The 15,553-nt window shown below is 47.8% G+C and overlaps 2 protein-coding genes across 2 annotated transcripts in view; one reads left to right on the forward strand and one right to left on the reverse strand.

Annotated features, from left to right (window-relative positions):
• The first annotated feature begins 1,829 nt into the window (after positions 1–1,829).
• TCF19 (transcription factor 19) lies at positions 1,830–8,015 on the forward strand. The gene is made up of 3 exons (XM_063123500.1): positions 1,830–2,103; positions 4,181–4,829; positions 7,737–8,015. The coding sequence occupies exons 1-3, from the start codon at positions 1,830–1,832 to the stop codon at positions 7,969–7,971; spliced, it is 1,158 nt and encodes a 385-aa protein (XP_062979570.1). The 3' UTR covers positions 7,972–8,015.
• A 6,550-nt stretch (positions 8,016–14,565) lies between these two features.
• Positions 14,566–15,553, reverse strand: part of POU5F1 (POU class 5 homeobox 1) — a 38,835-nt gene continuing 37,847 nt past the window's right edge. The window contains exon 5 of the mRNA XM_063123501.1: positions 14,566–14,856. Within this exon, the coding sequence (XP_062979571.1) occupies positions 14,566–14,856 (291 nt within the window). The remainder of the gene's footprint in view (positions 14,857–15,553) is intronic.

The following is a 15,553-nucleotide window of genomic DNA, read 5'->3' on the forward strand; positions in this document are numbered from 1 at the left end:
CCGCCCCCCTTAAAATTTATGTGCCCCCTACATTTTTTACTTACAAGTAATTTAAAAAACTTTACCATGTTGTCTTTTAAAGAACTGCAAACTAGATGAACTACCCCCTGCTTTTTTGGGGGGGGGTGCGCCCCCCACCTCCCCCCCCCCACCTCCCCCCCCCCGAACATCTAGGCTGGCCACGGGCTTCCAATGCTAGGCAGCCTCCCGCCTGAGCCTCCCACATCCAAGGGGCGGTTCAGCCGGCTGACAGGAGGGGCCAGTGCGCCTGCGTTGGAAATCAGCTGGCGCCGGGCAACCTGCCGCAGCAGGCTCGCTCCTCTTCGCGTCCCGCGCATGCGCGGCTTCCCTGCCCGCCGACCCGCCAAACCTCCTTTCCTCTGCGCCGCGCGCCACGAGACCGATGCCCACCCAGCCGCCGGCGCCACTGGGCAATACCCACCAATCAGGACCTCCATCCGCCCCGAGCCCTGACTCTCCCTCGCGCGCTCATGCCCGCTAACCCGCCCTTTCCTTATTTCAGCCAGCCACGAAAGAGGCTTTTTCTCCAACCGGCCAATGGGAAGGCGAGGACCCGTCCTTCCTCCTTTCTCCTGACTCAGCTGGGCCAATCGGTGAGCAGCGCGCGCCGCTTGGAGCCCGGAGAGCAGCTTCTGCTGCTGCTGGAGCGGCGGCCGTGCAAAAAGAAAGAAAGGAAGGAAGGAAGGAAGGAAACGCAGACTCCCGGCTCCAGCTGCGGATGTGGCCGCTGGACGGTGTCATCCCCGCCGCCATCCTCGCCCAAGTCCAGGGCTCTAGAACCGCGTGGTTAAGGAAACCGACGTTTTTCTTTGCGTTGTCAAGGCGACGCTGGCCCTGGAGCCCGGGCCCGGAGATTCCTTCCCCCAGTTCTGGAACCGGGGAAAGAGGGGCGTGTCGGAGGTAGCTGCCTCAGGAGATCACCGAGCAGAGAGCCTCGTTGCTCGGAACCCATCAGGGAGACTGAGAAGAACTCAACCCCGAGTATCCCCCGAGCTCCCGCTGCTCCGAAGTACCGCTGTGAAGAGAAGCCGGTGTCAGGGCAACCCAGGCCCGCGTCCTCTCCCTGTCAAGGGCCGGCTGGGCCTTCTGGAAGTTCCGGAGTTGCTGTGCACAGGTGGTGCGAGACCTTAAGTTAGGGGACAAGGCAGGGATTTCGGGATCATTGCACTAGTGGTAGGGGAAGTGGGGGGGCGTGTGGAAGGTATCCAGAGGCAACTTGCAAGAAAAAGAAAAGGACATTTGAGCCCTTGAGTCAGTTAGGAGCCTTTGAGCAAATTGCACTTGACGAATGTCTGAAGCTACTGCACTTGTCGAGAAACAGAAGCAGGTTTAGGGAAGACTTCCAAGAGTTTCCTGACCAGAAACAGGGCCAGGTCTTTGCTTTTCTGTGCAATAAGTACGATCAGGGTAGTAGTTTTTGAGTTGTACTGACAAAACACGTCTATCACCTAGAACCTGCCCTTTGTGTTCAGGGGAACCCAGTTAGCCAAATCTTTCCTGTAGCAATCCCTATTTGCACTGTAGACCATTTTTCTTTGCACCTAATGCTGCTATATCTTCAATAAATGAACAGTGAAGAACTTGATATACTTCTAAAAGCTCACCATTATCACAACTGAAGGTGGATTTGGTGACTTGCTGTAGGGTTGGGTGAAACCTGCAAGTCCTCCTGTTAACTACATATTAATCATTACCATTGGACTCCCATTCCAGTCTATTAGAACTCTGTCCTGTCTTCGCTCCTGAGTGAAGTCAGGAGCCTTGACAGCCATCCCTTCTATGCTTGTGGAAGACCGAGGGAGCTAGCCATGCTTTCTGAGGCCCTGCCCTGCTTCCAGTTACTCCGTATGGGCCCAGCTTCCCCTGTGGATTCACCCAACCGGGATCTCTACACCTTCCGACCTGCCAGGCCCAGCTGCACCTATCGGTTGGGCCGCCGAGCCGAGGTCTGTGATGTCATTCTGGTGTCAGAGCAGAACCCGGCCTTGATCTCACGAATCCATGCAGAGATCCAGGCAGAGAGGGATGCGGACAGCACAGCCGGGGAATGGCGCGTGGGCCTGGTGGACTGCAGCACTCACGGTGAGTCTTTGGAAGTGTCTGCCCCTGAGGAGTGGGGCCAGGGCTGGTATAATAGGTAGGCGTGGTTGGGCATGTGCCAAGGGTCCACACCCCAGCAGGGGCCAATGACAAGAGCCGCCTGGAGTTGTCCCTCCTCTTCACCATTGCTATCCGCTTGTTCACCTGCCTTTCGCCCAGACAATGGTGGTGGTGGTGGTGAGGAGATACCACTGCCCATTTGCTCACTGGTTCTGTCAATCAGGCAAGTGGGTAGCCATGATGAGAAAGAGGATGAGGAGCAATAGCAGCTGGTGACAATGGCAGTGAGAAGGCAGACTCCCTAAGGGAGGGGTCTCCCTGAAGGTGTCTGGCCCAAAGGCCCTCACAGACCTGGAGCTGGCACTGGGATGGGGCTAAACTCAGCCCTACAATCTGAGCACCTAATCTTAGGTGTGTTGAGAGTATGCAGGACTGGACTTGTGTGCTCTATAGTAAGAGCGCAGGGAGGGCTGCAGATCTTTCAGGGAAAAACCAGTTTGAGACAAAAAGTTTTGAATCATTGCTAGTACTGTTGGGCATGCAGCACCAGCCTTTTCACAGAATTTGAAAGTTTAAGATCGCTCCTGAAGAAGGAACCCAGCAAGTGTTAGTTGTAATAACTCAGTATTTGAGAACAACTTTCTCCTTTCATTCTTTCTGGTTTCTGTGCCTCCCTCTTGTTTTGGGGTGATGTTAGAGAGGAACTACATATATTGCAAAGGAATTCAAACACGCAAAAATGTTCATCTGAACTTCCTTCTTCATCTATCCATTTCTGGTTACCTAAAGTACCAATGGAAGCATCCAAAAATATCTTTTTAATCTCACAAAATGAATCAACAGTTCCCTAGCAGTGGAGCTAGGGTCTCTAAAGGTGCCATGAAATTTGTGTGTGTGTGGCTTCAAATACTAATATTTATTTTGGCATAAGCTTTGTGGACTAGAGCCCACTTCTGCAAATGCATAAAATATTATCCTCAGTTTGTATGCTGATATATAAAAAGTTATATATGAGGGGGACTATAATTAGTGGGGCCAAATAGCCATGAAATGCAAGATATACTTTATTCCACTTTTGTACAAACGTCAGATGGCCTCTGGGCTCCACTGTTTACATTTTTCTTTCTATAATCACATGTAAACACGTGTGTGTGTGTGTGTGAGAGAGAGAGAGAGAGAATGAATGACCATGTCTGCATGTCATGGCAGCAAATTAATTAATGCATGACTTGCGGGGATGTGTGCTATGCATAAGCCACTTCCAGTTTGCATAAACAACCTGCGAACACCCCATTAGTAAGGTGCTATCATGATGTCCAAACCTAGACATTCTGGGTTGTTTATGGGTTAAACCATTTAGAGTTAACCTACTGAGTTACACTAGAGTTAACCTAGGTTCAACCCATAAACAACCAAGAGTGTCCAGGTCTGGACATCACACTAACAACCAAGAAACAGGATATTCATCGATTGTTTATGCAAACTGGGAGCGGCTAGCATCCCAACAAATTAACCCACGATTTGCCATTGTGATGTGCGAACTACCCCACTGTGTGTGTGTGTGTGTGTGTGTGTGTATGCGCTCACTTAGGATAACACTTCATGCATCTGATTCTACAAGGCCCTGCCACAATAAAATTGTTAGCCTTCAAAGTGCCACAGCAGTGTGTGTGTGTGTGTGTGTGTGCATGTTTGCTTCAGTAGACTAACATAGCTACACCTCTGGCTGTATGAAGGTACAGCCAACACATGAGGGAGGACCACTGTGCTTCAGAATTCTTCATGCAGAGTCATTCCTCTTGACTTTTAGCACTTAGTGACTATTGCACAAGTGCCCTGAAGCGTATACTTGATACCCACACTTTACAAGGAGATTGTACATGCAGATCCATCCCCAGTACTTCAAACCCCTGCACTGGTTGTATGACTATCATCTCCAGCAAGCTGAGCTAGGATGGTGTTGGGAGTTGTAGTCCTACCCACCTGGAGGACACCAGTTTGAGGAAGGCTGCACTATATAAAGGTTCCCTTCATTTTTTTTATCCAATTATCACTTCAGGTACCTATGTCAATGCCATCCGTGTGCCCCATGGCCGGCGGGTGGACCTGAATGATGGCGATCTTCTGACCTTTGGCCACCCCAACCCAGTGCCCGAGGGTGGTGCCCTGCCACCTCCGCACGGCAGCTCTGAGTTCTACTTCCTCTTCCAGAAGGTCCACGTTCGTCCTCAGGACTTTGCTGCTATCACAGAGCCAAAAGCCCCCTGGGCTTCCTCCTGCGGCTTTCGGCCGGTGCTGCCGTCTGGCAACCACCGCATCCGCCCGCTGTCTCGTCACTTGTCCACCTCCCTCTCCTGCCGCTCCAAAGCCACCCTCATCCTCAGCTCCATTGGCAGCCTCAGCAAACTCAAGCCGCAGCCCTTCACCTTCTCCCTGGGCCGGACGCGGTGCGTGGAGCCCCCTGCCCAGCCGCGGGCATCTCGGAACCGCCGCAAGTCAGCTCACACGCTGCTGCCTGAACTGGAGGACGAGATCACCCGTCTCGAAGAGGAGCAGCCGGCGGCGGCGGGCAAGGAGCAGCGACTGAGTAGTTTCATGCATTGCCACAGCAACAGCAACCACCCCTTGCGAATCCAGCAGAGAGTGCCAGAGGGGAGCAAGAACCTGCAGGAAGATGTGGGACCAAAGCTTCACATCACGCCCACGGGGTGAGCTCCCTTTTAAGTATTATTATTAATCGTAATAACATTAACATTGAACTATTTCCTCACCTGCTGGAAATGCCATCAAGGCGGTGCATAACAATTTAGTTTCCGGGCGAAGTACAAAGTGTCGGTCGTTACCTTTAAAGCCCTACATGGTTTGGGTCCAGGCTACCTGCAGGATCGCCTTCTCCAGTACAATCTGCCCCACACACTCAGGTCCTCTGGGAAGAATTTACTCCAGCCAACAAAAACAAGGCTGACAACTGTTACCCAGAGGACCTTCTCTTCCGCTGCTCCCAGGCTGTGGAATGGCCTGCCAGAAGAGATTCGTCAACTTAACAGTCTACTAGCATTCAAGAAAGCTATAAAGACTGATCTCTTCTGGCAGGCCTATCCAGTGGAATTTTAAGATGTTTTTAGGATATTTTTTAGAATGTTTTTAACAATGTATATTATGTTTTAATTATTATGTATTTTATCGTTTATTGTTGTTCCCCGCCTCAATCAAAATGGAGAAGCGGGCAAGAAATATATTTTTTTAATTATTATTATTATTATTATTATTATTATTATTATTATTATTATTAAAAACCCTGACACAATAAAAGCAAGATTAAAAACAAGAAACAACCCAGTAAAATGTGAAAACTATGTTATTTTAAAAGGCTAAATTAAAAAGATGTGTCTTCATACCATTTCCACAAGTCAAGCAAGTGGGAGCCAACCATAGTTCTGGAGGGAAGCACATTCCATAGTTTGGGCTCAACACAAGACTGTATTCAGCATAGCTCATGCCAGAAGACACCATCATGAGTTGCTGGTTTGGCAGGATTGGGAAAGTTGTCTGACCTCTGAGGCTTTGGAGGGTTGTTGCTTGGCAGAGTAGACTGTACTGTGTGAAATGAACTGATGGCTTCACTCTGTATAATTCAGTTTCATATATCCACGTCCAAGTGTATATGGATGTTGGTTCTAGTGCTGATTCCTTCACCCATCACAGCTGTCTTTCTTTATGCCTTATAAACCTCAGAAACTGCAGCTTCTTTCCAGCGACCAGAATTCTATTGCCTGCTGCAGGTGTGTTGTTGTTCTGGAGATCCAGCTCATAAAAATAGCTGCACGTGTAAAACTGTATACTTATGGATTTTTTGTTTATATTCTGTTTGAGCTTTTATAACACGTGATGATTTGGCAGGAACAGCACTTGGATTAAAAAAAGGGCCATAAGGGACTATACATGAATGAGGGAATAAGGCAGGAAGTCACAAGAGAGGAAACACAAGAGTCTTTTATGGGAAAGAATCTGATAAGAATATAAGAAGAGTCCTTCTGGATCAGACCAAAGGCCTCCCTAGATCGGCATTCTGTTCCCACAGTTTCCAGACAGATAGATGCCCAAGGGAAGTTCAGAAGCAGAACATGAGTGCGACAGAAGCCTCATGCCCATGTTCCCCAACAACTGGTGTACGTAGGCATAAAATCTGATAGTGGAGGTAATAAACAGTCATCATGACTAGCAGCCATCCTCCATGAATTTGTCTAATCCCCTTTTAAAGCCATCTAAGTTGGTGGCCATCACCGCATCTGGTGGCATTTGGGTTTTATGAATTATGTGTTGTGTGAACTAGTCCTTTCATTGGGCAGCTCTGAATCTATTGCCAGTCAATATCATTGGATGACCCTGAGTTCTAGCATTATGAAAGTGAATGGATTTGGGGGTGGGGGGAACGGACACTTCTCCACACCCTGCCCTATTTTATAAACCTCTATCATGCGTCCCTTGAGTCCATCCTTTCCCCTAAACTAAAAATGCCCCAAGCCTTCTAGGCTTGCCTCATAGGGAAGGAGCGCCAACAGCTCTTCCGTTCATTCTTGGTTGCCCTCGTCTGCATGCTCTGCAGCTCCCCACCACCACCAATCTTTCTCTCTGTCTGGTCTCTGCAGATACTTTCTGGCTCAACAGCTTTATAGCCTACTCTTCTAGAAAGGTGAATGCCGTGAAAATCTCAGCAATTGAAATTCTGCACCTGGGGTTGTATTGTATAGATGTGCAATTGTTGAATATAGTCTTACCTCATAGGCTCCTTAGTAATTCACAAACACACACACAGACATACTGTCTTTGCTTTAGTGACAGTGGGTAGGTATGTAAACTGAGAAGAGGGATTAGGATCAATTTACCAGCTGTAAATCCCGTCAGGGCAGTGTAACAAGTTCTTAACGCTGAAGCGGAGACATATGTGGCAATTTGCCTCTTCTCCTGTCAAACAGAAGGCAGGAGGATGAGGCCTTGGGCGTTTGGGACACTGAAGGCCCCGTTGCTGGGGCAACGCTCTCCACAGAAGGGGCAGAGCCTGCCGTGGCAAAGGAGGGTTGGGCGGTAAGCAGCCAGGGAAGGGGGCAGAGTGTGGCAGCTCTCCCTGGGCTTGGTGGGGAGTAGCTGCTTGGAACTGAAACCCTTTGACTATAAGCTGCTTCCCAGAGGACTCTAAATCCCTTTCTCTCCCTCCTCCTGCCCATGCACGAATGGGATGTACAAGAACAACTCAATGTTGAGAGCTTCCCCTCCCCTGACACCTCTGTTCCCCACATTGGGGTGCTGAGGACATGGTTTTCTATGGGATACGATTGGTCACCTCAATGGATTTAGGCTTAATTTTTGAATTAAGTGAATTTTTGAATTGTGAATTTTCATGTTGAAATTGCCCTCCGTTAACTGGTGTTTGATCAATACAGTTCTCCATACCAGAGTGAATCATGGAAACTTCCGAGTTTGACCTTTTTTTTTTAATTATTATTCACTTTTTTAAAAAAAAAAGTGAATAAATGTCAGGCTGATAAGAATGTTGTTGTGGTGACAATTGGAAAATTAGCAACGCTTAGTATTTATTCCTTTCTGTTCCCTTGCAGGAAACGGCGGGGTCGGCCCCGGAAGAACCCTCTCGGGGGCACCTGCCAGGTGTTCTCGCAGACTCTGTCTGCCTCTGAGCCATGTGCGGCGCCCCGGTGCCACCTCCCCGAGGACGAGATGGTGGAGTGGGTCCAGTGTGACGGCTGCGACGCCTGGTTCCACGTTGCCTGCGTGGGCTGCAGCTACAGTGCCGTAAAAGAGGCAGACTTCCGCTGTGCTGCCTGCCGCTCGTAACAGAGGCAGGCATGGCGAAGGAGCAGCCCCCAAATAATAGCAGTGCACCCAAATGGAGCATGCACGCACGCACATGCACATAGGAGAACTTTTTAATGGAAATGCCAGGCAGGCACACATGGACTAGTGAAAATTTGCACAAGGAGTATATTATGCTTTCATGGACAAACAAAATGGTGATCATGATGAGCAGTGTGCACGGACAAGGGACTGGCTGAAAAAATATAATCCATTTGAGTAAGAGTCTCTCAGAGGGAATTGTTGGAAGCTCTACCTGAGTTCCAGCAACCCAGATCCTGTCGACTCCTTTTGCTTTCTTTTTCTTGCTGGTGTAAAGGAATCACGTTGGTCAGTTGTCAACTACGTCTCTCTGAAAACCATTGCACTGGTGAAGACATGCAAGTTAAGCTACAGATATTAATGGGAATGTATTGGGCTGGCTCCTTCACCACAAGTTGCAGATTTCCAAGCACAGAGACCAATTGGAATCGGTTGGCTTGAACATGAAAATGTTTGCTGGGACACTTGGTGCAGATGCGCTGCACTGCTGAATCTTTCAGGCCTCAAAAGCTGCAGAGGATGTGCAGGGAAGAACATGCTTGTAGGTGGAGCGGTTGAGAAGAACGGCTTACGAAACTGAACATAAGAGCCCTGCTGGATCAGACAAAAGGGTCCACCTAGTCCAGCACTCTGTTCATGTCAGCTCTGATTGGCACAAGCTTTTTGACCCCACAAAGTGGTTTGGGTAAAAATGGTCCCCGTAAGCTCGTTATGCTAGTGTATTAGCGCTGTTGTCTGGGAAACCAGCCAAGCAGCCTCCTGCCCTTTCTGGGTCATCCTAGGAGAAACGCCACACAGCCTCAGACTCAAGAAGAAACGAGCTTGTGAGGGTGCAATGTAGCGACTGCGTCTCCTATAATGCTCTCACAGCCGAAGCTACATTAGGCTCATGTGACGAAACAGGCCCTGGAACTGTTGCTGGAGAGCAATAGTGAACCTACAGGGATAGTCCTGCCCTCGCAAGGGACAAATGGGGTAAGAGGTGAAAGTGGGGGTGGGTGGGAGGTGGGAATGTTAGAGAGCTAAATTCCCGAGCGATAGCCACAACTAGGCCTTAACCTGACCTGACGGGGAAGACACCATGTTTACGTATCTGTCCTATTCAAATCAAAAGTGTATGTGGATGTTGAATTTTACCCCAAAGGAGATCTAGTGAGAAGATCTGCTCCATCCACCTCTTTACCTCAACATTGGCTTGCCTCCAATACTGGGCAAGAACCAATGAAATTTGGCAGGGGGTGGGTTAGATTCGCCTCACAAATGTACCTGTTTGATGCTTTAGAAAAACAACCATCTCCTCACCCTCTCCTCCCACTTTGATGAACAGGACTGACACATGGACAATGGCATGTGCCCCCCCCCCCATCTAAATCAGCCCTTTAGTCTTTTGCAACAAAAGCAGCCGTCTTCTAGCACTTTAAAGGCTAACAGGTTTATTGTGGCAGCAGCTTTCGTGAGCCAGAGCCGACTTCGTCAGATGCATGAAATATTCTGTCCTCCAGTGGCGCGGCCCACCCGAATGTTGCAGAAGTGCCGGCACAAAATGCAGCTCCTCCGCTCTTTCTGCTATCTCAGGAGGCGCTACAAGGAGGTGCTCGTGAAGGCCCTGCCTGCTGCACTCTCCCACTGCAGTGAGAACAGGCAGTGTGGCTCTCCTGGAGGTTTCTCGGAGCGAGGCAGAGGGTGGGAGGCAGCCCTTGTGGGAAGCAACAAAGTGAGTTTGCGCTGTGGCTGCACAGGAGGGATAAGGACTGTTTGGGAGAAGTCACTTGCACGCATAGGGGAAAAGGTAAAAATAAGCTGCTCTCCCTGGCTTGCCAAGGCTACTGCAGAGAGGATGCTGTGAATAAGATAATCCCAGGATCTGTTGATAGCAGGAGCAGCGGGTCATTAGAATTTAAAAATCTTAGGCCTAACCGGGCACAACGTGTTGCCAGTGTTGTGCAGGAACCCAGTGGAAGTTGGTTTGTTAGATCAGGATTCTTGCGCTAGCTGGAAGACATTGCGGAACAGATGCTGCGCTTGTGTAAGATGCCACCTGCTCATATAGGGTGCATTCTGGACCTAACCCCCTATATCCTTACAGAGGTATAGAAATACATTTGGGATACCCAGTGAGGCCAAACACTTATGAAATGCAGCATGAAACCGGGGCTGTATGGTAGTCTTAGAGTGAACCCAAATCTATGCAGAAGAACGGAGTGACTCATATTGCAGGCACGGTGATGTTGTTTTCTCAGCCAACCTGGCAAAGTGTCTCTGGTTCACAAAAGCTTATGCTCCAATAAATCTGTTTAAGCAGTGTGGTTTCCCCCCCAGCTTCTTGCGTGTGTAGGAGAGACAGAACAGCTTTGAGGTTTCAGTCTTTTCACCAGTCTCACAACTACTCCTCTTAGTTTCCATTTTGAGCCTAGGGGGTTGGTGAACGTTTAATCCAGTAGCAAGGCACACAATAGACTTCCAGATGTGCACACGCCTGCACACCGAAGCTCCTCTCTAAGGGGTTGTGTGGAGTTGAGGGGAAGCGTCTGCCCCTGGAAATGGTGGGAAAAAACCCCACGTCCTCTTCTTGCACTTCATCGGATGGTGGGTTGGTATAGATAGTTGTAAGTGGGGGCAAACGTACTCCAGCTGCAGAATTGGGGGCCTCCAGGTGTTTTAACATGGTCTCTTTTAAGTTCTAGCCTACAGCCAGGCACCTTCTCTAAGGAACCCACCCAAAAGCCAAGCCCAGGCCTTGGAAGTCCTAGCCCCTGTTAGCAAGGGGGCACAGCATTAGACCAAAGCTGGAGGGGGGGGGGGAGATGCACCAGTTGCAAGGGCCATTTTGAAAAGGGGGGAATGGTGCTTCCTAGGGCCCAGCAGTGGGGCTGCCCCCCCTGTAGCTGGTGCCTCACCTTCCAAGGCAGTGTCAACCGATGCCCTTTGGAAGGAGAAAAACAAACCTATCCTGGTTCAACACCCCACTATTGCTATTTAGCCTGTGTGCGCACCTTTAAGGAAAGATCTTCGCAGCACCAGAGAATGCTCCCTTGCTTTTGCTCTGCCTAGTGTCCAGAGGCTAATATTAGACTAACTGAGAAAACTGCCTTCTAAAATGCCGAATCAAAAATAAGCTATATGTATAGGCCTACAGGGAACTTTCTGCAACAAAAATGAACAAGCAACATAACCAAAGACACCTGCAGTTTAGGGAGGGGAAACAGGGTTTACTCCTGCTAGCATATTCTACCAAGTTGCTTTATCTTTGGGGAAGGAAGGTTTATCCTTTCCCTGCAATAGGGCATCTTGTTTTGCAACAGACATGATCACATATACTGAAATAAAACCCAGACTGCGAACTCTTGTGTCTTTCATGAATCTATTTGTCTTTTTAAAAATCAGCATTTTCACTGGTTGATCTGAAGCATCCTCTTGCCTCACAGTATGAGGTGTGCACAAATTGGTTGAAAACAAAATTGTTAAAAACAGGTCAAACACGTTTCGACAGAGGTGTCTTCTTCAGTGGCCCCTGAAAAGATTAAAACAAGGAGAAACAAATTAGGAGTACTATATTAAGGGTGATAAGAATCAGAGAGATATCAAGCCCAAATTTTAGCCCAATAGGTCATATATAGTATGTTACAAGACTATACTATATATGACCTATTGGGCTAAAATTTGGGCTTGATATCTCTGATTCTCATCATCCTTAATATAGTACTCCTAATTTGTTTCTCCTTGTTTTAATCTTTTCAGGGGTCACTGAAGAAGACACCTCTGTCGAAACGTGTTTGACCTGTTTTGAACGATTTTGTTTTCAACCATTTTGTGCACACTTGTATACTATACGGCTCTTATTAGTTTTTATGTGCTATTTCTGCACTTTAAATGTGTACCAATGTTCATTATAGCCATCAAGCATTGGTGATAGTATTTTGTAAATACACCCATTTTCCTTAACTCTTGTCTTGTTGATATTAGCCTGTTTTGTTAAGGACCATACCCTTTTTTCTATACTATCTATGGCAGGTGTACATAACCTTTTAGGCCATGGTGGGGATCACATGTGTGTGCACATGTACAACTGACAACATACATTTGACAGACACACCACTCAATTCCAACCTCTGCTAGTGTTTCAAAGGCATGATCTCTGCTTTGATCAGCTAAAACCAACACTCCTCCTAGCAACCTCTTTTCAAACCACCCAAGACTCCTGAAGCCCTTCTCCTTCCTGTAATCCACTCTTTAATTGAAGGATCCTGACATCCCAGTCACCTTTTTCAGGAAACCAGAAAAAAATGCTCTAGGAACAGGCTCTATGGTTCCTGCCACAATCCTACTGCACCCTAATAAGCATGTAAGTGCCTTCAAGCACAGCTTCCTAGCACTCTGGGAACAAGGAATCTATGGCAGGGTCCGTAAAACCTCTTCCTAGAGTGTCTTCTAAATTTTGGCTCAAAATTATGGCTTGTCAGCCAGCAACCATTAGTTTGTAAGCTTTGTTGTTTCGTTTTTGAAAAAAGAAGACAACCAGGCTATTGGTCTTTATAAATGGAAGTAAAGCACACAAAATACTTTTCTGGGTTAAAGTAAGGCCCCGGTAGGTCAGGTGACTGAGTTCATGGAAAGGTTTGCCAAGCATTTAGGAAACATAAGAACTTGAGCAATGAATGTTTCACAGTGACAAGAAAGTTGTAAAGTACACGTACTGACAGGACCCTCCTCTAACTAGTGCCAAGCGATGGAAATGCTTGTTGAAATGTGGCCAGAACAAATTGGTGTGTGTGTGTCTGTCAGACCCAGCTTCTCTTCCTAGCTGGCTTTACCCCCTCCCCTTCTGGGGTACCCCCTGCCTTGGCCTCCCCTTCCCAGTGCCTGCACTGTCTTGCTCTCATCTGTGTATCCTCATTCATTCTGTGTACCCTTTCCATTAAGCATGCCACGCTTTGCCCCTCTCCATAATGTGTGGCAATTGCTGGACATGCATGATGATGCGAGGGACTGGAGTCTGTCGATGATGCTTGTCCTAAAGCAAGAAGACCAGCTCTACCATCTCTCAACCCAGCAAGTGAAAGATTGCAGCTTCTCCAAGCCTAAGTCCAGTTTCTCTTCATTGGATAGTGCCTCTCCCAATGTCACCAAAGCAGTTCAGAAGGAATGACTTGCCAAAGTAGATTTGGAAAGTAGCGGACATTATTGCACAAGTTCCTGTTCAGAGGCAACAGGGGACATTTTGAGTATGAAAACAACGGGGTGCTTGAACTGTGGTCAGTGTATTGACTCCAACCTGGCAGTAGAAAGTGTTCTCCTGGTTTTCCAAACAACACACACACACACAAAGACGCAGATGAGGGTTAGCAATTTTAATTAGGATCTCTAATGAGAAATGTCATGCATAAAATCAAGAGTGTCAAGAGAACATTATGAAAGTTAAATCAAGTACAGAGCCCAATTCATGATGATTTTTTATTCCTCTCCCATACTAGAGGCAATAGTAAATGCTGAATAGTAAATATTGAAGGGCAAAGAAGTGGAGAAGTAAGTAAGTAAGGAGACCCTAAATGCCTCCTGCTGGATTTCACCTTTTTCTTAAAAGCATTGCTTACAATGTCTGAGTGCAGCGAGGTAAAGAGACAAGGGCAAATTCTAATGCAATGGAGGGAGGTGTTATTTTAAATATCCTGCATCACATATTTTAGGAAGCAATACAGCTGTCTACAGCAACGGTGGGCAAAAAGGAGATCTCCAGATGTTTGGGACTTCAACTCCCTAAATCCCCAGGTAGCATGGTCAATGATCAGGAATGCTGGGAATTGGAAGTCCAAAACATCTGAAGAGCTACTTTCTGCCCACTCCTGTGATAAGAGCCCCAATTGTTATTATTTTTAGAAGGGAGAAGGCATGCATCCATAGATTCCTCACCTCAACCACTAGGTCTCCAAAGACAACACACTGGCTGTAGTTTTTCATCTCATCTGCTGTTTGGGTGAACAAGACCATTGCTAAGCATTTCTAAGCTTCACTGATTTCAACAGGAGGGTGTCACTTAAACTTGCCTAAACCAGATTGTACTTAGTCCCCTGAAGATTGTAGATACTTTCAATCTTGGAGACAGCAGGGGACACATGTCTAGATTTACAATTTCCTCTTAGTTTAGGTATCTGGTGCTGTAATGGAGATTAGCAGGCCTTGATGGCTCACAGAAACTAACGGCACAATCCTATGTACGTTTACACAGAAAAAAATATGCAGAGGATTGTGCCTGGGGGGCATACTTATAAAAAATGACAGTGAGTTTTAGAAGCACCCTTGGGGATATAAAAATAACCCAATTTGAAAAATCACGATTGCAATCATGCCTAAAGGTTGAGTACCGCTGAGAAGACCTGCATCCCTGATTGAGAGAACAAGGAGAGAGAGACAAAAACTAGACCCGCTCCCCATCCTAAAGGTTACCCTGATTAAAAAAAGAAATTTAAGAAGCAGAAAGTGGCAGAGGTCATCCTCTTGATTAAAAATGAGGAGGGAGAGGCTTGTTTGAAGAGCTCTTCAACTTGAATGCATTGGGTGGCCCATGACTGCAGAGCCTGATGTGGAAGGGACAAAGCCCTCCCCTTCATGAAATGGGGGGAGGTAAAGGGCAGCGAATGCAGCTGTATTGTAGCCCTGGGGCGGAGGGGGTAGCTGGTGGTGGGCAGGACTGTACCCAGGGGGTGGAGCTTGGAGTGAGCCATGAGAGAAGTGAGGTGGTAGAGCAGGACCATCATATTCATCCCGAGAGCCAGCTCCTGAACTGCGCTTGCCCTTCTGGCGACGATTGCAGAACCAGACACGGACAACCTACAAAGAGGGGGGAGGGGGGAACAAAGTTACAAACACGTGCTATTGTCAAAAGCAACTCCTGCCAGCTTCACACACACGCCGATATTCCGTGGCAGGCCTTGTCACCATTTCTCATCTCGCAGGTTAATCTCCAGAGGGGTCTACAAGCCCTTTCTTTAGATGTTTCACCAATTTCAGGAAAGCAGAGGCATAAGCCACCCACACTCCTTCCAATCCCTGCATCTGGTGAACATCACTGGCTGGCCTCGGGAAGCTGCACTCTCTCAGCCTCAGTTCCCATCTCTAAAATGGGAATAATAGGGTCTTGGGGGTTGTCGAAAATTTTGCATAATAAATTCGGCAGCTGCACATTGTTACAGGGCTGACATGCAAATATGACATTCTAAAGAAATGAGAGAGCCGTAGCAAGCAGGGAGCCATCAGCCCATGTCCACATCTCCCTTCCATCCCCAAGTAGTCCTGGGTGCTCCATTCGTCTCCCAGCTTAACTAACCTCAGAATTCTGGTGACAATAAAATGAGGCATCCCCAACGTCCTGACTGTTAGAGCAGTACGACAGTGGAAACAATTGCCTAGAGAGGTTGTGGGCTCTCCCACACTAGAGGCCTTCAAGAGGCAACTGGACAACCATCTGTCAGGGATGCTTTAGGGTGGATTCCTGCATTGAGCTGGGGGTTGGACTCGATGGCCTTGT

Source organism: Elgaria multicarinata, chromosome 3, assembly GCF_023053635.1.
Source record: "Elgaria multicarinata webbii isolate HBS135686 ecotype San Diego chromosome 3, rElgMul1.1.pri, whole genome shotgun sequence".
NCBI lineage: Eukaryota > Metazoa > Chordata > Lepidosauria > Squamata > Anguidae > Elgaria > Elgaria multicarinata.